The 19,826-nt window shown below is 50.3% G+C and overlaps 1 protein-coding gene across 3 annotated transcripts; it reads left to right on the top strand.

Annotated features, from left to right (window-relative positions):
* The first annotated feature begins 3,028 nt into the window (after nucleotides 1-3,028).
* Nucleotides 3,029-17,194, top strand: CALCOCO1 (calcium binding and coiled-coil domain 1). 3 transcript variants are annotated; one of them, XM_025284299.2, is made up of 15 exons: nucleotides 3,029-3,176; nucleotides 5,315-5,494; nucleotides 5,833-5,935; nucleotides 6,878-7,068; nucleotides 8,517-8,675; nucleotides 9,082-9,230; nucleotides 10,866-10,956; nucleotides 11,908-12,063; nucleotides 12,266-12,520; nucleotides 12,978-13,103; nucleotides 13,588-13,683; nucleotides 14,030-14,138; nucleotides 14,338-14,540; nucleotides 15,090-15,193; nucleotides 16,167-17,194. In XM_025284299.2, the coding sequence occupies exons 2-15, from the start codon at nucleotides 5,339-5,341 to the stop codon at nucleotides 16,342-16,344; spliced, it is 2,076 nt and encodes a 691-aa protein (XP_025140084.1). In that variant the 5' UTR covers nucleotides 3,029-3,176; nucleotides 5,315-5,338; the 3' UTR covers nucleotides 16,345-17,194. The 3 variants fall into 3 exon arrangements, with proteins under 3 accessions (XP_025140084.1, XP_025140083.1, XP_025140086.1); XM_025284298.2 differs by having other exon boundaries at nucleotides 15,087-15,193; XM_025284301.2 differs by lacking the exon at nucleotides 12,266-12,520 and having other exon boundaries at nucleotides 15,087-15,193.
* Nucleotides 17,195-19,826: the final 2,632 nt, after the last annotated feature.

The following is a 19,826-nucleotide window of genomic DNA, read 5'->3' as shown; positions in this document are numbered from 1 at the left end:
ACTGCACATGGAACAACAAACTGGTTCCAAATAGGAAAAGGAGTACGTCAAGGCTGTATATTGTCACCCTGTTTATTTAACTTATATGCAGAGTACATCATGAAAAACGCTGGACTGGAAGAAACACAAGCCGGATTCAAGATTGCCGGGAGAAATATCAATAACCTCAGATATGCAGATGCTACCACCCTTATGGCAGAAAGTGAAGAGGAACTAAAAAGCCTCTTGATGAAGGTGAAAGTGGAGAGTGAAAATGTTGGCTTAAAGCTCAACATTCAGAAAACGAAGATCATGGCATCTGGTCTCATCACTTCATGGGAAATAGATGGGGAAACAGTGGAAACAGTGTCAGACTTTATTTTTCTGGGCTCCAAAATCACTACAGATGGTGACTGCAGCCATGAAATTAAAAGGCGCTTACTCCTTGGAAGGAAAGTTATGACCAACCTAGATAGCATATTCAAAAGCAGAGACATTACTTTGCCAACAAAGGTCCGTCTAGTCAAGTCTATGGTTTTTCCCGTGGTCATGTATGGATGTGAGAGTTGGACTGTGAAGAAGGCTGAGCGCCGAAGAATTGATGCTTTTGAACTGTGGTGTTGGAGAAGACTTTTGAGAGTCCCTTGGACTGCAAGGAGATCCAACCAGTCCATTCTAAAGGAGATCAGCCCTGGGATTTCTTTGGAAGGAATGATGCTAAAGCTGAAACTCCAGTACTTTGGCCACCTCCTGCGAAGAGTTGACTCATTGGAAAAGACTCTGATGCTGGGAGGGCTTGGGGGCAGGAGGAGAAGGGGACGACAGAGGATGAGATGGCTGGATGGCATCACCGACTCGATGGACGTGAGTCTGAGTGAACTCCGGGAATTGGTGATGGACAGGGAGGCCTGGTGTGCTGGGATTCAGGGGGTCGCAAAGAGTCGGACACAACTGAGCGACTGATCTGATCTGATCTGATATATAAGACTGTTGTATTAATTGGAAAAATCCTTAGCATGGTTTTGTTGTTGCTGTTGTTCAGTCGCTAAGTCAAGTCCAACTCTTTGAAACCCCATGGACTGCAGCACCCTAGACTCCTCTGCCCTTTACTGTCTCCCAGAGTTTGCTCAAATTCATGTCCATTGAGTCAGTGATGCTATCTGACTATCTAATCATCTCATCCTCTGCTGCCCCCTTCTCCTTTTGCCTTCAATCTTTCCCAGCATCAGGGACTTTTCCAGAGTCAGCTCTTTGCATCAGGTGGTCAAAGTATTGAAGCATCAGCTTTAATGTCACTCATTCCAATGAATATTCAGGGTTGACTTCCTTTAGGATTGACTAGTTTGACCTCCTTGCAGTTCAAGGGACTCTCAAGAGTCTTCTCCAGCACCACAGTTCAAAAGCATCAATTCTTTGGCACTCAGCCTTCTTTATGGTCCAACTCTCACATCCATACATGACTACTGGAAAAACCATAGCTTTGACTATACAGACCTTTGTCAGCAAAGTGATATCTCTGCTTTTTAATACACCGTCTAGGTTTGTCATAGCTTTCCTTCCAAGAAGCAAACGTCTTTCAGTTTCATGGCTGCGGTCATCATTTAAACACATTGTAAACACCAAATAAATGAAGTTATTATTTCTAGCTCCAGCTAAAACTGAGTTTTCCTATAAGCCTTTATTCTAAGTGGAAGACAAAAACCAAGAACAACTGAGACTTGAGTCCCTGGACAGGCCTCATTCTGCGTCCACCCCAGGACCTTGAGCCATCTCAGCAACCAGAAGCTTGTTCCCTAACTCATAAATCCTGACTAATGACACAGACATGTCACTTTAATGTTTGTGAAGCCCAATGACTTATTGTTAAGTGCTTGGTCATCTTCAGATGAAAGGCACCCAAGGGCAAGCACCAGATATCCTTTTCAGTCATAAAAGCAAAATACTACCCCCAAACTTGGAAAAGGCAGAGGCTCCATAACTTAATGCAGGAGAGAATTAAAGTAGGCACCCAGAAAGTGCAAATCAATTCTTAGACTGTAATTCCTTTATACAGAGACAGACACAAAGAGATCATTCTGAATGTCTCAGACTACTTGGAGGGTCCAGAGCGCACAGGGGAAGCAGGATACCCAAGTCTTTAATAAAACTCAGGGTGTGGAAGGAGTGTGAATCTTTCACCTCTCCTAAACAAAAACAGGAGCAACAATATGTCTCTTATCCTAAATTTAAGCCAGTTAAGAGGCTTGGACAAAGTAGTCCCCTAAGTGGCTTTTTCTGGTGTGTGTGGCCCGTCCTGTACTATGCCAGGTTTCCTTTCCAACTTGAACTTCATCTTACCTCCTTCTCCCCCCAACCACCACGTTAGACAATGGATCCTCCTGGACCTAGAGACCATTCCAGGGATGCCAGGCCAGGATTGTATTGGCAGACCTCTGGCACTGAGACCTTAAAGTTGGAAGAAAAAAAAAAGTCGTCAGCGGTGCCCAGCCCATAGTTTTTGCGGGGCTGAACGTGATGTTGAAGCAGAGAAACTACTGCCACAGATATTAGTTTCCTATCCCCTAAACGGTAGGGTCGCCCTGATGTAATGGCAAGGACACTCGGAGTCCTGCAATCCTAACATCTCATAGCTTTGATACTTTAGACCGGTTCCGTAACCATTCTGGGCTTTGGCTCCTACATCTGTAGAGAGTGGATAACAAAACTTCCTATCTCACATGTTGTGTTAAAAGTAAACGAAAGAGGAAAAAAAAGTAAACAAGAGGGTGTACCCGAACGCTTCGGCCGGCTCTAAGGAATTGTACAACGGCCGTTAGAGCCGTAACTCCTCCCCACCCCCTAAACACGCACATTACCAACCGGCAGTCGCCACTAATATAGCTTGCCCCCTCCCAAGGCATCTTGGGCCGTGAAGTCCTTTGGTGGCCCCACCCTCGTTGGCTGCAGTGGAAGTGAGAACTACGCCTCCCAGGATGCAGCGGTGAGGCAGCCACCAAGGCCGCCCTCTACTCCGCCCTCCTTACGCACAGCCTCTTGGGATATGTAGTCCCAGTTCTGCGCTGGTTCAACAGGAAAAAAGTGCAGGGGAACCACAAACCCCAGAAGCCCTCGCGCCCACCCATCTCCCTCCCTCTCGGAGTCCGAGTGCTGTTTTTGTTGTTGGTGAAAGGTGAGGGAACAGCTGATCCGTCTGTGGGGTAAGAAAACTTGGCCTAATTTGGGGGCGATCTTATGGGGGGGTCACCCCACTTTCCAATCTGTGAAAGGATCATCGAAGGGAACCGTAGAAGGGGAGCAGGAGCGTTTGAGCGTTAACACTTTCCGTACTGGAGAAGCCATCCCCAATGTTTCGGGAGTTCGTGGTCTCATGGGGGGCCTGATCACGGGGGTGCCCTCTAACGGCTCTTGCCTCCCTCTCAGTCCTTCTCTATAAAGCGTGATACGCTTAAAGGAACTCAAGGGAGGCTGAAGTCTGCTCGTTCTCGGCCCAGCAAGACTTGGCCCCACAAACCTTCTCTTTCCCCTTACCCTCTACGCTGCTCCCCGCAACCAGTCCAAAGGCCTTCACTACGCTGGATCCGTGGGGAGGGAAGCCTTCCAAGATGTAGAATGTCAAAGAACTCTAGAGCCCTACAGCGTGGTGGGGGGATGGGAACCCCCCACCCCGACCCCCGCAAACACCTGAATCTGGCTACACATACACACCTTAGGTGCCCATAACTCTCTTTCAAACCTGGGGGATATTTCCAGCTGTTATGAATTTTGTGGGGAATATTGTCTTGGGTCCCCAGGACAATGTCTTTGAGAACAATTCAGCCCCTTTTAGAAAGCCAGAATTGTATTGAAGGGGAAAAACATAGATTAGTTTTCACTAGGGATTTTTCAGAGATGAAAATAAAGAGACACCTCTTGTTGTCAATTAAGTCTCCATTTTGGAGGGAGAAGTAGCTCCATTTTATAGAGCTGGCCCACCTTCCCTTCTCTACTGAGTTTCTGTCTTTTAAAGTCCCTGCCCACCTGACTTAAGCCTGGTGTGGGTTTGTGATGTTTGAGGGTGTGCACATGACTAGTGGCTGTGGTTGACACAGGACTGAGCTCAGTGGGCTGGAGATGAGAGTTGACGAGGGCCATCTTACAGTCCTCCGCTGCAGAGTTCTCTTGATTATTGTTACCTTTCCTCACTCTACCCTCAGATTTTCCAGTGAACTCTCCTCAGCCAACTTAGAACACCTTTCTTCTTAATCCCATCCTATAGCATGCCTCCAACTACCAGTCCAAGCAGATAGAAGGGTTCAGACATTTAGAATTGAGGCTAAGGGGAACAGAGAAAATGAGGGGGAAGGGGAAAACTAGAGATGGGTTAACAGTCAAACCAGTAGGTTTTGAGCCCTGCTCTAGACCTGAAGAAAAGAATGTGAGGTTCTTTTTGAACTGTTTCTCTTCCTCTCAACATTATGTGTACATTTCCCCATTCCAAGGGCCCATACTTCCAGGCTGTCCCTACTGGGGGTGGGGCTTTCCTGGCTCCAGGCCCCCACATTCCATCTCCCCACAGCACCACATTCCTACTGAGTGTTCCACCTCACCCTTGAAGCAGCCACCTCCAGAATTCTTGACTTTCTGGAGTAATAATTGAGGGAGAGAAGCTGTATTTCCATCCTTTCCCTTTGTCTCTTGGATAAGAGTACAGTAGCTTTATTATTATTATTATTCATGGCATAAGACAGGCGAGAGATGGGAAGAGAGGGTGAGAGTTCACGGGCTTCAGGACTGGTCAGCCACATTCCGGCTCCAAAGACTGGCTTGTTACTTTCAGAAATGGCTGCTGTTTTCAGGTGTCATAAGTCATTTCTGGGTACAGCTGGAGTGAGCAAGGAGACCTGCTCAGGATGAGGGAGGGCCCACACCTCAGTTGGAAGTTAAATTCAAGAGCCAGAAGATGTGAGGGATGGGGTGAGGAGATGGAGGCTGAAGAATTTGGAATATCCAAGGCTATTAAGAGATGGAAAAGAAGGGACTGACTTCAGGAAGCAGATTCTGGGGTACTGAGGCTTGGTCAGTGAGGCTGTGAAAAGGGAGCAGAAATTAGATCTTAATTCTAGGAAAAGTCGATGACTCAGAGGGTGCAGTGTGAGCCAAGATGTGTACCGACCACGAAGGCCAGACCTATGCCCTAGAAACAAAGATTGATACCTTTAAAGAGTCCTATAACTCACAGGGGTTGGAAACCAGATACACCTTCATCTCCAGGGGCAAGGGCTGTGGGTGGGTAGGAACAGAGTTGTGGGCCAGAGAGGGGAGAGACTTTTTAGAATATTAAATCTTTGTTTCACAGGAGGGCAGATAGCTCGAGACCAGAATGGAAGAGTCATCACTAAGCCGGGCACCATCTCGGGGTGGAGTCAACTTTCTGAATGTAGCCCGGACCTACATTCCCAACACCAAGGTGGAATGTCACTACACACTCCCGCCAGGCACCGTGCCCAGTGCCAGCGACTGGATTGGCATCTTCAAGGTATCCCTAGATCCCCTTTGGGCTCAGGTTTATGGGTCATGGGTGGTTTGGAATAAGGGGAATGACTTGGTTTCTGGATTCGCAACCTCATAATGATAGGGAAGAAGGGAGAAGGATGTCAGAAATGGCTAAGGCCATCTGTGTAAGCAGAGCCCACCTTCTCCCTATCTTAACCTTGCTCTCTCCTGACACACTAGCATCCCTCCACTTTCCCGTCTCTCAGCATCCTTGCCACAGCCACACCATCCTGCCCGCCCCCACTCAGTCCCTCAGCCCTTTGCACCACCCGGAGCTGGGAGGTGCATTGCCATACCCCTCTCCCACTGTGGCTCTGACAGGTGGAGGCTGCCTGTGTCCGGGATTACCACACATTTGTGTGGTCTTTGGTGCCTGAAAGTGTTACTGATGGTTCTCCCATCCATGCCAGCGTCCAGTTCCAAGGTACAAGGAAGAGGAAAAATCGGGAGGGAGGGGTCAAAGGGATAGAGTTTGGAAGAGGGTAATGGGCTCACCAGATATATTGATAGAATCATGGGGTTTTCACAGCATCAGGGGTTCAGACATGAAAGGAACAGTAAAGGGCCAATAACCCTGCCTCCTAAGAAAAAAGGAGGGGACTCCTCCTGTGGAATTAGGAGGTAGGGAAGAGGGAAAAGTGGCGTCGTATTTTAAGAAGATGCTCATTAGATTCTGAAAGTGTCAAATCTCAGCTCTAATACTTATAAGCTGTTTGACCTTGGGCAAATTACTTACCCTATCTGTGTCTGTTATCGTAACAGTAAAAAGGGATGCCTGGCTTATAGGAACAATATGAAGATTTAAAATGATACAGATAAAGCTGTTAATACAGTGCCTGGCACATAATGGGTACTCAAAAAAATGATAACTAGTGTTATTACTGGGTTTCCCTAGTGGCTCAGTGATTAAGAATCACCTGCCAGTGGAGGAGATCTGGGTTCAATCCCTGGGTCGGGAAGATCCCCTGGAGGAGGAAATGGCAGGCCACTCCACTACTGTTGCTTAGGATGTCCCATGGACAGAGGAGCCTGGCAGGCTATGGTCCATGGGGTCGCAAAAGAATGGGACATGACTTAGCAATTAAACAACAACAACAGCATTGTTGTTATTGTTGTTGTTATTAAGAGGGTAGGTTTGGGCAAGAGAGGAAAGAGAAGGCGAGGCAGAAAGGAGGGAAAGAGTATCCCAGGGATCAGAAATAGCCTGTGGGAGACGGAGAGGAGAGAAAACAATCTATAGAACAGGGAGCAAGGGGCTGGAGCCAAAGACAGTGGCTAATAAGACACACCAAGGGGAAGAGGGTCTGCTGAGCACCTGAGGGCCTGGCATCATACTGGGGTCCTGGGTCTGTACTTTTCCCCACAGCCAGCTACCTGCCCAAACCCGGAGCCCAGCTCTACCAGTTTCGCTATGTGAACCGCCAGGGCCGGGTGTGTGGGCAGAGCCCCCCTTTCCAGTTCCGAGAGCCACGGCCCATGGATGAACTGGTGACCCTGGAGGAGACTGATGGTGGCTCTGACATCCTGCTGGTTGTCCCCAAGGCAACTGTGCTGCAGGTGAGAAGAGAGCAGCAGGGCTGCTCCCAGGCAAGGGCGCGGGAGGATAGCATTGCAGGGGGCCCCTCCCGCTTCCCTGCCCTTGCTGTAGCCTCAGCTGCGACCTCATTGGGAGTTACCCAAAGCCTTGCCTACAGGAAAGTCTCAGTCCGACACTCACAAACACATAGGATAGGAAAGCAGACCACCCACAGGCCAGCATCACTCAGTATTTCCTAAGAACTTTTTGAACCTCCTCCTTCTGGGGCTGCATCCTTCCCTGGGCTCTAGAGGAAGCTGCAGAGGGTGGAGGGAGGCTCCTTGGGGAAGGAACATTCTGAGGGAGGGAAGGATGAGACCCATTTCCAGGATGAGTGAGGAGGGATAGCAGATCGGTAGGGCCCCAGACCTGCGGAGCAGCTACCCATATGTGGCTCTTCAGCACTTGAAATGTGACTGGTCTAAACTGAGATGTTCTGTATGGATAAAATACATACTGGGTTTTGAAGACCTAGTATTAAAAAAAGAATGTAAAAGATCTCAATAATGGTTTATATCAATTCCATGTTGAAATGATAACATTTTTGATCGACTGGATTAGATGAATTCCATCTGTTTCTTATTATTTTCCTTAAGCGTCTACTAGAAAATTTTAAGTTATATATGTAGCTTGTATTATTTTTCTATTGGACCAAATAGAGAAGAATTAGGGAGAGGAGGCAGATGTTAGCAAGGAAGACTTCTGAAGGAAGGGGAAAGAGAGGGCCTGATGGGGAGGATGTCCATGCCCCAGACAAGAGGACAGGCCTGGGGAAGGCTCAGAAGGTGGGAATGAGTAGTTTGAGATTTACGCAAACTCCTGCCCTCTGGAACCCTCTAAGTTTATGGAATCACCAGAAGGATGGGAAGAAGATGCTCATAGCTTACGTAAGTCAGCGGTGGGTGAACTCCTACCCACTTTCTGTTTTTACATTCATTTTTCTTATTTAAACCTTCCAACAATCCAGGCTAGGGAATCACACGACAGATGAGGAGAGAGACTCAGAGAAATTAAGTACTTTGTTAAGGTCACCTAGCTATTAAAAAAAAAAAATCATACTGGAGATTTAAACCCACATCTGTCTGACTCCAGAACAAATAGGGTAAAATTAGGGGAGCCATCCCTTTTGTCTGTGTGGATTGAGAAAGACTTCTGCCAGGTGAGGAGTTCCTGCCATTGCTGGGCAAAGAAGGGGCAAGACCTCAGGGGGAAAAGAGAAGAGGGGTGGGCAGTTGAGAGTTCGGGGATCCCGTGTGTGATGGGAGGTGGGCAGGATTTGGTAGCACACCAGGCCTCCCTGACTCTCCCCTTTATAGCCTGTACTGATGTAACTTCCCCACCCTGACACGCATCTGCAGAGTGGTGGGGACAGGACCTTGGAATGGGCGCTTCGCAGGCAGAACCCAACTTCTCATCCTGTCCCCTGTAGAACCAGCTGGATGAGAGCCAGCAAGAGAGGAATGACCTGATGCAGCTGAAGCTACAACTGGAGGGGCAGGTGACAGAGCTGAAGAGCCAAGTGCAGGAGCTTGAGAAGGCTCTGGCGGCGGCCAGGCAGGAGCATGCGGAGCTGGCAGAGCAGTATAAGGTGGGAGCTGGGCCGGTGGGGGGAAGGTCCTGGCTGCCTACCTGGGGTCCAAAATCTAAACCCAGTAAAATGAAGACAGTGAAAGGGAGATGTTAGTGGGCTCTTAATGGTTCTGGCATCCAAGACACAGGCTGAAGGGTTCACAAGTAGTAGTAAACTGGCTGTGATGGGACACTTGTCCCAAATTGGTAGTGAGACTCAGTTCTTTGAGTCACAGGAGTGCAGAGATAGGGTGGAGGTGGCCATCTTCACTGGAAGGGGATGTTCCCTTACAGTTTCTTCTTCAAGGAAGGTGACTGGGTAGAAGGGTAGGTAGTCAAACTTAGGAATTCTCCTCCTAAGCCTTTAGTCCACTCATTGCGAGGTGAGTCTCAGCTTTTCTCTTCTTGGGGAACCTTAATTCCAGGGGCTTTCCCGGTCCCACGGGGAGCTCACAGAAGAGAGGGACATCCTGAGCCGACAACAGGGAGACCATGTGGCCCGCATCCTGGAGCTGGAAGAGGACATCCAGATCATCAGTGAGAAAGTGCTGATGAAGGAGGTGGAGCTGGACAGGTGAGGCACCTTTCCACCCCCATTACTTCCCTTCGCTTCCTGTGACCCTCGAACCTCAGCCTCCTGTATCAGGCAGGCAAGACCTGCCTGATGGTTTCTCCTTCCCTTCTCAACTTCACTCAGGGTATTCCAGTTCCTAAAGATATCTCTGTCTGCCAAGCTCTCTTCCATCTTTCAGAATAGGAATCCAACCTATTCTGTATTCCTTACCTTTAGAAATAATCATTAGTATTTATTGTGCAGCGAAGGTGAAGCAGGAGCTAGGAGTGCAACATTTGGAAGAACGGAATGGATAGAATGGTCCAGGCAAGATAAGAGAGGGTGGATTTCAGATTTTACTTCAGCAAAGCATAAGATTAGACTCTGTTCTCATTATTAGGAAATGTTAGAACTGGTGATCAAGAAATGTTATGGGATCTTTGCCCTGAAAACAGGTACAAATCACAGAACCTTAGCATTGGGAGAAATGTAATGTATTTAAGAGGGTATGTGAGGGAAGATCACTGCCTCAGAAGGTGGCCTCTTTATCAGAAAGCCATCATTTTTTTTATCTCTTGTGTCATATTTACTCTGCTGTAGCTTTCCTGATTGGTCCTAGTGTAGACCTCTGGAGCCACATAGAATAAATTTCTATCTTCTGCTAGACAACTATTCTCTCTACCAGAAAGCACAAATATTGGCCACCTCCCTTGCCTCTCCTTCAGATTTTCACCAGGAGAAACACTTCTTTCATCAAATGACATAATTAAGTTTCTTTCATTCAGTGCTGGTAGATTTAATATCTTTTTAAAAACTCTTTGGAGAAAAGCAGCATGCTATCCAAGACCCAGAGTAAAAAGTGAGTTGGTCCCTAAGGCCTCTTCAGTCTAGGATGTGTTAGTCTTGCCCTAGGGAGATACTAAATGTCTAGGTTCTAAATCATGGAATAGAAACGTTGGGATCAAACCAAGCACCTGGAAAAGATCAGGGACTGTCTAGACCAGGGGTCAGCAAACTGTGGCCCACATGCCAAATCCAGCCTACCACGTGGTTTTGTATAGCCCTCAAGATAAGAATGGTTTTGACAATTTTTAATGCTTGAATAACAAAAGAATAGTCATATTATGTGACATGTAAAAATCAGATAAAATTCAAATTCCAGTTTTCATAAAAATTTCATTGAGACAGCCAGGCTCATTCATTTACATACTGTCTATGGCTGTTTCCACACTCCCGTGGCAGAGTTGAGAGGTTGCCACAGAGTCCACACAGCCTGCAGAACTAAAATACTTCCTCTCAGGCCCTTTACAGAAAACATCTACTGACTTCTGACCTAAATCAAAAGTTTGTCATTAACGATGACTGGCCCCTGTCTACAAAAATCTGGATTCCAGTCTCTTGATTGAGTGCGGACAACTGGGAAGCCATCAGCAGAGCTTCCCTCAAAGTGGCACACAGAGAGGAAGGAACAACTGTCTACTCCCAGACTGCGCTCCAAAGCCAGCAATCTCAGATACCTGGGGCTTAGACCTGGAATTTGGGTGTCCCAGAGAGGCTAGATGAGCCCCAGCAGAAGGGCTGATGACAGACTCTGAGTCTTTTTGTTCCTTCTCTGGAAACCGAGAAGTCACCTGACATTGTGTCCACCACTCACAGGGTTAGAGACACGGTAAAGGCCTTGACTCGGGAACAAGAGAAGCTCCTTGGGCAGCTGAAGGAAGTGCAGGCAGACAAGGAGCAAAGCAAGGTAAGGGCTCCAAGTTGGTTTGCTCTCTCAGTTGTCCATCCCATGTTTTACTATAAACTTACTTCTATAAATTCAGATGTATAACATTTCCTTATAAAATGATGAAAGCAATTAGATAATTTTGATGGATACCAAACTTTGAAATTGGAGGTTATGGATGATGGTTTTGTTGGCCTCAGCAGCTAACCTGTTTCTGTATCGTGTGTGGTTATACAGTATTGAGTATACCTTGAGTCTCACAGACCAGTACAAATGATCATTTTTAAGCTTCTGCCTTGCAATCTCAGTTCACTCTTCACGTCAATAGAAAATACAGTTGAAACTTTATTCTGAGGTTTTCACAAAAATGGATTAACCTGGAAGCACATGTCAGTGCCTGGGGCTCTCCAGTGTGCTAACATGTGAGTCTATACATTGTTTTCCAACATAATTTTTCATAATTTGGAAGAAACTGAAATCAAATATTTAAGCTTCCAAATGGCTTCATCAGAACCCAAGGATGGAGAAGCATCCATCCTCTGGGCTGCTAGGGAGAGAACAGAACTGCACATGGCACCAAGGTGTCCAGCCTGAATGACTTGGGAAGGAGTTGGTACCATGGACAGAAACAAGTGGCAAGGACGGGGCGGAGTGGGAGGTGGAATATGGCGAGTGTGAGGGCCCACACGACATCCAAGTTGAGTTTTGGTCTAAAAGGAAGTGTAGGGGAGCAGACATGAGGCATGGGATGCCTAGATTCACATAAGACCCCAGGCTGTGCCACTGGAGATAGGACGTTCAGGATTGAGTTGCTTTGTGCTGAGAACCCAGGAAGGGCTGGCCAGGGCTGATGGCTTGAGTTTGTGTTAAATCTGAGGAGTGGATCCTTGGCTTTTCTCATCACAGAGGTCCATCTGCCCAGTCACCCCAAATATGTATTCCCTTTCCTTACCTCCTCTCCACCTCCACCAGGCTGAGCTCCAGATGGCACAGCAGGAGAACCGCCGCTTGAATTTGGAGCTGCAGGAGGCCAAGGACCAGCAGGAGGAGCAGAGTGCTCAGGCCCAGCGACTGAAGGACAAGGTGGCCCAGATGAAGGACACCCTTGGCCAGGCACAGCAGCGGGTGGTGAGTGAAAGCCCTGGGCAACAGGACGCAGCAAACGTTCCAGGGCTCATTGTAAACAAATAGGGGGAAAGGCATGGCTCAAGACTAAAGAACCCAGGCCTGAGGTCCTGATGCAATGGGGGACAGGAAGGAACCTAGTTGTCTTCCTGGCTCAAGAGATGACTGCTGGGAGCCCTGATTCCATCTCCTCCTTTCTCCCGAGGCTGAGCTAGAGCCCCTGAAGGAGCAGCTTCGAGGGGCCCAGGAGCTTGCAGCCTCAAGCCAGCAGAAAGCTGCCCTTCTTGGGGAGGAGTTGGCCAGCGCAGCGGGAGCCCGGGATCGCACCATAGCTGAGCTGCACCGCAGCCGTCTGGAGGTGGCCGGAGTCAACGGCAGGCTGGCTGAGCTCAGTCTGCACTTGAAGGAGGAAAAAAGCCAGTGGAGCAAGGAGCGGGCAGGGCTGCTGCAGAGTGTGGAGGTAGTGGGATGGGGGATCTGCAGGTTCCTGGTCACTACTGCCCCCACCTCAGTGTGGTCAAATCCCCTGGGGGGACAGAAACAAGGGTGAGAACCTTCATGGACTTAGGGGTGAGGAGGGCCCATGAGGGAGGTATATTCACTGTCCCGGTGTGGCCCCTCCCTGCAAGGAGTGTCCAGTTCCTGATCTTCATAGCACCTGCCTTTGTTAACATCTTGATTCAGATACATGTTCCACCCTACGCCCCAGCCCTGCACGATACCCATTCCTACTCAGCAAGGTGCCTTGCTGTCAGAGCCCTTCCTTCTTTCAGGGAATGAGGGAGGCAAGAAGGGAAGATGTCTCTAAACGGCTCCAAAACATTCAGTCCAATAAAGAAGAGACACAGTGAGGAATGGCTCTGTTACCAGTGGCATCCTTACCCTTAACGTCCCGTTTGCTTCTTCGGCATCTCCAGGCAGAGAAGGACAAGATCCTGAAGCTGAGTGCAGAGATACTTCGACTGAAAAAGGCAGTGCAGGAGGAGAAGACTCAGAGCCAAGTTTTCAAGACTGAACTGGCCCGGGAAAAGGACTCTAGCCTGGTGAGGCACCCAGCCTCCCAAGAGCCCCAGGCGGGAGCCTCCCGAGGCATCAGTGCCCCTTCCCTCTGCCTTGGCTGTGGGCTCAGAAGTGCTGAGCACTCACTTCCCTGGTGGGCGGCATTCCACTTGCAGGCCTCCCAGCCCTCATTGGTCGGAAGCCTGCCAGTGCCTTTCTGCTCTCGGCACACATTCTGGGCCCAGTGGGGATGACTCAGGAGAATTCTAGGGTGGCCCTTCTCTGACCAAGGCCTCTGCACCCCAGTCCAGAGGCAGTCCTCCCAGTCCCCACTTGGGAGGTGGAGGCAAGGACTCAGGTGAGTCTCCTGCGGTTGAGACGGGGCTCTCGGAGGAGGAGAGTCAGGCCTCCCGTGTGTCGGGGCAAGCGAGGAGTGAAGGCATGAAGAGTCGTGGTTCCACGTTGTGGCATCCAGGTTCTAGGAGGCACGTTCTAGGCTCCAGATTCCATCTGGCCCTTTCCCCCCAGGTGCAGCTGTCAGAGAGCAAGCGGGAGCTGACAGAGCTGCGCTCAGCGCTGCGTGTGCTCCAGAAGGAAAAGGAGCAACTACAGGAGGAGAAGCAGGTGAGAGCCCAGAAGCGCCCCTGGATGCCTGAGAGGAGGACCGAGGGCTGGGAGCTCGGTGTCTTCTTGTCATCTCTCGACTTAGAGATGGGCATCAGTAAGAAGGGCCCAGAGGCTAAAAATGGGACCATGGCTCCTCTTAGAAGCCTACCTGGCAGGACAGGGGAGGGTTGCTGGGGGAAGCAGGGTGGGCATGGCGGGGTGGAAATCTGCCTTAAACCCTCCCACCCTTTGATGAAGGCATCAAATTCTCAGGAGCTCAGAGATCACCCTGGATGAGGGGAAGGCTTTGTGGGGCTGCCTGGTTCATACCTTCTCAGCCTCTCACACTTCTCCCCACTTCCAGGAACTGCTGGAGTACATGAGAAAGCTGGAGGCCCACCTGGAGAAGGTGGCTGATGAGAAGTGGAGTGAGGACCCTGCCACAGAGGACGAGGAGGCCGCCGTGGGGCTGAGTCTGTACACCCACAGTCTTGTGACACCCCCACCCAACTCTCCCTCCCCATGTGACCCTCTGGGAGCAGCCTCTGCCCTCCGTGTTTTGCCTTCTTCCTTCCCAGACCCTAGTCCCCGATTTGTTAACTATATTTTTCCTCCAGAGAAGCCAGAGCTGATCCAACCCTCTTTCTTCTCTGCCTGCTCCCTTGCCTGCAGGCTGCCCAGCAGCTCTGACAGACTCGGAGGACGAGTCTCCAGAAGACATGAGGCTCCCACCCTACGGCCTGTGTGAGAGTGGGGACCTGGGCTCCTCCCCTGCCACAGGGCTGCGAGAGGCTTCTTCCCTCGTGGTCATCAGCCAGCCAGCCCCCATCGCTCCCCAACTCTCAGGGCCAGCTGAGGACAGTAGCTCAGACTCGGTGAGCAGAGAGGAGAGACTGAACAGGGGCAGGGACAAGGGGTAGGCCCAATCCCAAGTGGCCCAGCCTGCAGAGCAGGGAGCTTTAGCTATGCAGGGCTCTCTTTCTCTTGGAGGAGAGCAAGGAAGGCCCAGGCTGTCTTTAAGGCCACCCAGTAGACACCACCCCAAAACCCAGTCTGACCCAGTAGCTCACTGCTACCACCCCCCTTCCCATGCCCATTCTCTTCCTGTGCACCAGCCCCCATCCAAATGCTTCTCCTGGGACTTCCCTGGCAGTCCAGTGGCTAAGACTGCTCGCTCCCAATGCCCAGGTTCCATCTCTGGTTGGGGAATTACATCCTACATGCCATGATTAAGGCCAAGTACAGCCAAATAAATTAACAAAAATAAACATTAAAAAAAAAATGCTTCTCATGCCCCACACTTACTGCAGCCCTCTTAACAACCTCAGCCTAGTGTGCTCGTCCCTTACCTACCCCAGCACTCTGCTCCCCCCGTCTTGGGACATTACCCCAAGACTCAGCCCTATCCCTTTGGTGCCCAGGAGGCTGAAGATGAGAAGTTGGTCCTGATGGCAGCTGTGCAGAGTGGGGGTGAGGAGGCCAACCTGCTACTTCCGGAACTGGGCAGTGCCTTCTACGACATGGCCAGGTGAGTGCTCAAGGGGGCAGACAGCAGGGAGGATGCCCGTGGAAAGGGCACCCAGGTGAACAGTCCTCATGCGCTTCCACCACCTCCCTCTTCTTGGCCCCAGCTAAGAAAAGGAGATGTAGCTGTGTTGACACAGAGAATGACCCAGCACCCCAGATCACTGGTGCCTTCAGGCAGCGCTCCCCCATCCTATCAGTGCACATGCGCACTCGGGCCCTGCCTTTAACTGGCTTCTGTGTTGTTCTAGCACCGTCCTTTGCGGAGCCCAAATTGCCCTGCATCCCCCCTCTCCTGCCCCTACCCCTTCCCTAGCCACCAGGTAAGTGCCTAGGCTCTGTCAGGGGTTGAAGGGAGGTGACCAAGGCCCCCAGGGACAGGAACAGAGAGAAGACTGGGGTCCAGCATCCCTCTGATCACCCCGCAGATGCTGTCGCTCCTCTCTGACTCCCCTGGGCAATCCTTTGGGTGGCGGATTCAGGTGTCAGATTGTGCCCCGCCCGCGCCCCCCTCCACCCTCCGCCTTCCCTTTTCCCCCGCAGGTCAAGAGGGGAAGGCAGGGAGGCAAGAGAGGTTTTATCGTCCAGCCCCCAGCTTCGCCTGGATATGAGATGGGCTCGGGGCAAGGAGGTGATGCTGTCATCCTTCCCGGCTGGAGCAGGAGATGAAGGACGGTGTCAGACTCATTTTCAGCCTCATTAGGCAGCAGACGGAGATGGAGGGAGGAGAGCAGGGGGTTGGGGGAAGGGCTTTGTACTGGAGCAACCAGCAGGGACTAAAGAAAAGAGGGCACGGGGGAGCTGGGAAGCTAAGGCTTCCAGTGCTGTGGGGAGACGGGACTGTGAGAGGCTTGGAGAGGACGTTAGGAACAGGGTCATCTGGGAGCCCCCGTATGTGGGTCCCCCTCCCTGAGGTCCAAAAGCCGAGAAGGCAGCAGAGCATGCTGACCCTATCTTTCCCATCTGTCTTTCTCTAGTGGCTTTGCTGTGGGTCCCTTCACAGAGGCCAGCACTGGGGGCCCTGCCACCCCGCCGTGGAAGGAGTGTCCTATTTGTAAGGAGCGCTTCCCAGCCGAGAGTGACAAGGATGCCATGGAGGACCACATGGATGGACACTTCTTTTTCAGCACCCAGGACCCTTTCACCTTTGAGTGACCCCACCCCCCACTCCCAGTCCACACAGACACACACTTACACACATACACACACTCATGCATAGACATACACTTAGGTTTCATGCCCCTTTTCCAACACCCTCTGCTCCATGATATTCTGTTGCCTGAAAACACCCCAGGCTCCCCAACATCATCCTCTCCCAGCTGGCTCTTCTGTCCAGGCAGGGGTTCCTTCTTGGAAGCAGTGGCTGAATTTACTCCCTAAAAGCGGTTTTGGAGGAACCAAGATGGAGGAGGCCTTCTCTAGGGGGAATGGAATCACCCCCTCCTGGCTCCAGTTGCTTCTGTTAGTCACACCAACCACTGCACCACCACCACCACACACACTCACACTCTCTGATGCCCCAAAGCCAATTCTTGGGGCACGCCCCCACTTTTGTTCGGGGTCTGTGTTTGTTTACCTGAGTTTTCTCTGGGGCCTGCATTGACATCATGACCTCTTTAGGTCTCTTCCGGTTCTGAGCTTCTCTGGTTCCTCCTCCTGTTCCCCCGCTGCCTTCCATACCCCAACCCAGCCTTTTCCATACCATTAGATATAAGTTTGGAGGTTTCTTTTGTATTTTTGAGGTTTTCTGTACTTTATTTCCTGTCCCTCTCCACCACCATCCCCCAGGGTCCTCACATGGAAAGAAATAATGTACTTGTGCCTTCTCTGAGGGATGGGGGAACAAATGGTCCCAAGTGTCCCCACTTGCCAGCCCTCCCTCGCTCACCACATCCCCCCTCAGCAATAAGAGCTCCTCCCCCCTTGCCCTCCCCCTGCCAGTAGTTGAACAAATATATTTATATGATATGTATAACTATTCTAATAAAATGTGTTCTTACCATGAGGTGTGACTAGAGCAAAGATGCTCAAGACCTCTGGCTCTTAGACCTTGGTGGAGGGAAGTGGAAGGGAGGAAGGGCCCCCCCGGCCAGCCCCGTGCCTTAGGGAGGAGGCTAGCAGTATTTTTCCATGATGCCTCCTGATATGCTGGCCACCGGTAGAAAGTGAGGAGAGAGGAACCTTTGTCTCAGATGGGGGTCTGGTTGGGGAACACTGCAGTGCAGGAGGGGGCAAACCGAGGGGGAGGGGAGGGTTGTTCCAAGGTGGAGCAATGTGGGACCTGGGATATGGGCCGAGGTGTGTGTCTTGAAAGTAGGGTGAAGTTTCCACCGCTGAGACCTTTACTCTCCAAAGCAGCCTTCACTGTACCTGAGCCAAAGGACAGACATTACTCCCGTTAAGAGTACACCCCTTTGAGTATCAGCTTTGTAAAAAATGTCCTAAACCTATCTCTAGAATTATTTGAATTTCTCCCAACCCTGCCTCCCTCTCTCCCTCTGTTCCAATCCTCAGATACATGCAGACTCTACAAACACAAAAACACATTCATCCACCCTAAGTAGCTTCACAGGCTAGACAGACACACACGCGGCATCACAAAGCATGAATTAAGGACCCACGTGCTCACCAAGGCTCTCGGCAGTACCCGGCATTAGCCATGTCTACAGCCCACTGTTCTCCACTCCAGTTGCTCTCTTATCAGCCACCCTCCATTCCCTTCAGGGCCCATGGATGGGCCACCCCCACCATTCCCTCTCTGCATCCACCTGAAACCTTCCTTGCCCACCCCCTTCCAGCCCCACCTGGGTGACATCTTACATCCTTCCTTCTCTCACGTTGCTGTCTCCTAGCAACCCCATCTCGTTCCCTGAATCCCTTCCAAGGAAATTAGAGATAATGGATCTCTCCTCTCTCCATCTCTACTCCTCTTTATTGATCCTCCTTTAATGAAAGTTAATTATAACAATGATTTAATTAATAGAATCCCTCTCTTCCTTTATTGCTTCCCGTATTAAGACTATTAATAAATACGAGCTGGGCTGACAGAAGCATCCATCACCCGCCTGGGATTCCCCCAACCCTCCTTTTTTCCTCCCCCTTATCGCCTCCCTCTCTTGGCCTATAAACTTGCCGGGGTAGTGGGGGTTAATCAGAGAGGAATTATGAGCCAACATCCCCAGCAGGAGGTGCATTTAATGAAATCACTTGTGATTTATGTCTGGGGGAGGTTGGAGAAGGAAGAATCTGGAACCCAGACATCCTGCTTCTAGAAAGGTACCGCCCCCCCAGTGCAAAAGAGGAGGAAGGGAAGCAGAAAGAGGGACCCAAGGCCTTTACTGCCACCCCACAGCCCCTGCAAAGCCACACACACCCTGGTAGGAGCCACAAGGGTAGCTGCACAAGGCCATTGACACAGAGGCTGCCAGACTTCAAGTGCTTCTGAGGAGTGTAGTGTAAGTTTCACTCTTTCCCACCTCCACAGCTACATAGGCCATTTTCACCTCTTTCCCTTCTCCCCAGCCCAGTTCTGCTTCACCTTCCCAATCTACTCCATACTCTCCTCCTTCATGAGGCTCCCCCAGTCCCTCATCAGACCCCTCAACCTGGGCATCTAGAATTTCCAGCCCCTCCTTTCTCTGCCCTTAGTATGTCTTCTGGTGTGCAGTCTGCACCTTGAGACTAGGAGTTCCCTGGAAAAGTAGAATGATTTCTCTTCCTCACTTATGATTTTCCTACCCCAGGTGCCAGTGCCTGACACGGGGCACTCAGGGGAGAGTAATTGACTGCACAGGCAGGGAAGGAAGACAGCTGGGTTCCCATCAGAGTTTTCTCCTCACAGTGTGGTATTTGGCAACTCAGCCTTCCTACTGTTCCCCTCCTGTAATGGATCGTCTGTCTTCCTCTGTTTCCCAGTACTCTTGCAGAAAGTGATGGACCTGAATGGGCTCAGACCAAGTAGCAGCAAATAGGAACTCAGGTGTCAGTATTTGGGGAGGGATGAATGAGTCCAAACATCACTCCTCCCTTACAGAAGCTCAGCGGCTGCCTGTTACCTACAGCAATGCAATGTGTGCAGTCGGGGCACTTCACCAACTCGCCTTTCCATTTCCTACCCTACCCTGGGGAACCCTGGTCTCCAGTTTTACAGAACCACTCCACAGAAATAGGCACTGCTTTTGTATGCCTCTGAGCACATGCTTTTGCCTCAAAAGACACCTCCTCATGAAACCTTTCTTCATCCCCTTCATTATCCTCTGAGGTACCACATGCTAGCACTTTGTCAAAACTCGCTATATGTATTTGCAAGTTTTTCTTCTCTCTCGATGATATGCAGCTTGAGAGAAGGGGTACTTAATTAATCAAGACTCGGGGAGACAAAGCTTCCTGTGGATAATGACATGGGGGCTGAGTCTTAATCAATGTGTACTTGTTAGCTTGGTGTGTGCAGGCAGACAGGACAAAATAGGGAAGACCGAACTCACTAAGAAATCCCAACCTTCAACACTAAGAATTCTTGATCCTCACTCAACTCTGAATGAGGATTGGATGTGACATGGGAAGTGAAGCTGGACAGATGGATCATAGACATCTACTCATACATTTCCTCAACAAATTCTCACTGAATGCCTACCATG

The sequence above is a fragment of the Bubalus bubalis genome, chromosome 4 (assembly GCF_019923935.1).
Source record: "Bubalus bubalis isolate 160015118507 breed Murrah chromosome 4, NDDB_SH_1, whole genome shotgun sequence".
NCBI classification, from domain to species: Eukaryota; Metazoa; Chordata; class Mammalia; order Artiodactyla; family Bovidae; genus Bubalus; species Bubalus bubalis.
The sequence above is the reverse complement of the archived record's forward strand: the minus strand, read 5'-3'. Positions and strand labels throughout refer to the sequence as shown.

Bases quoted from the DNA above. Each gene is read 5' to 3' on its own strand.
- CALCOCO1 (XM_025284298.2), top strand. From the start codon at position 5,339: ATGGAAGAGTCATCACTAAGCCGGGCACCATCTCGGGGTGGAGTCAAC. The intron at 12,064-12,265 runs GTGAGTGAAAGC...CTTTCTCCCGAG, and splicing joins GCCAGGCACAGCAGCGGGTG to GCTGAGCTAGAGCCCCTGAA. The intron at 13,104-13,587 runs GTGAGGCACCCA...CTTTCCCCCCAG, and splicing joins GGGAAAAGGACTCTAGCCTG to GTGCAGCTGTCAGAGAGCAA.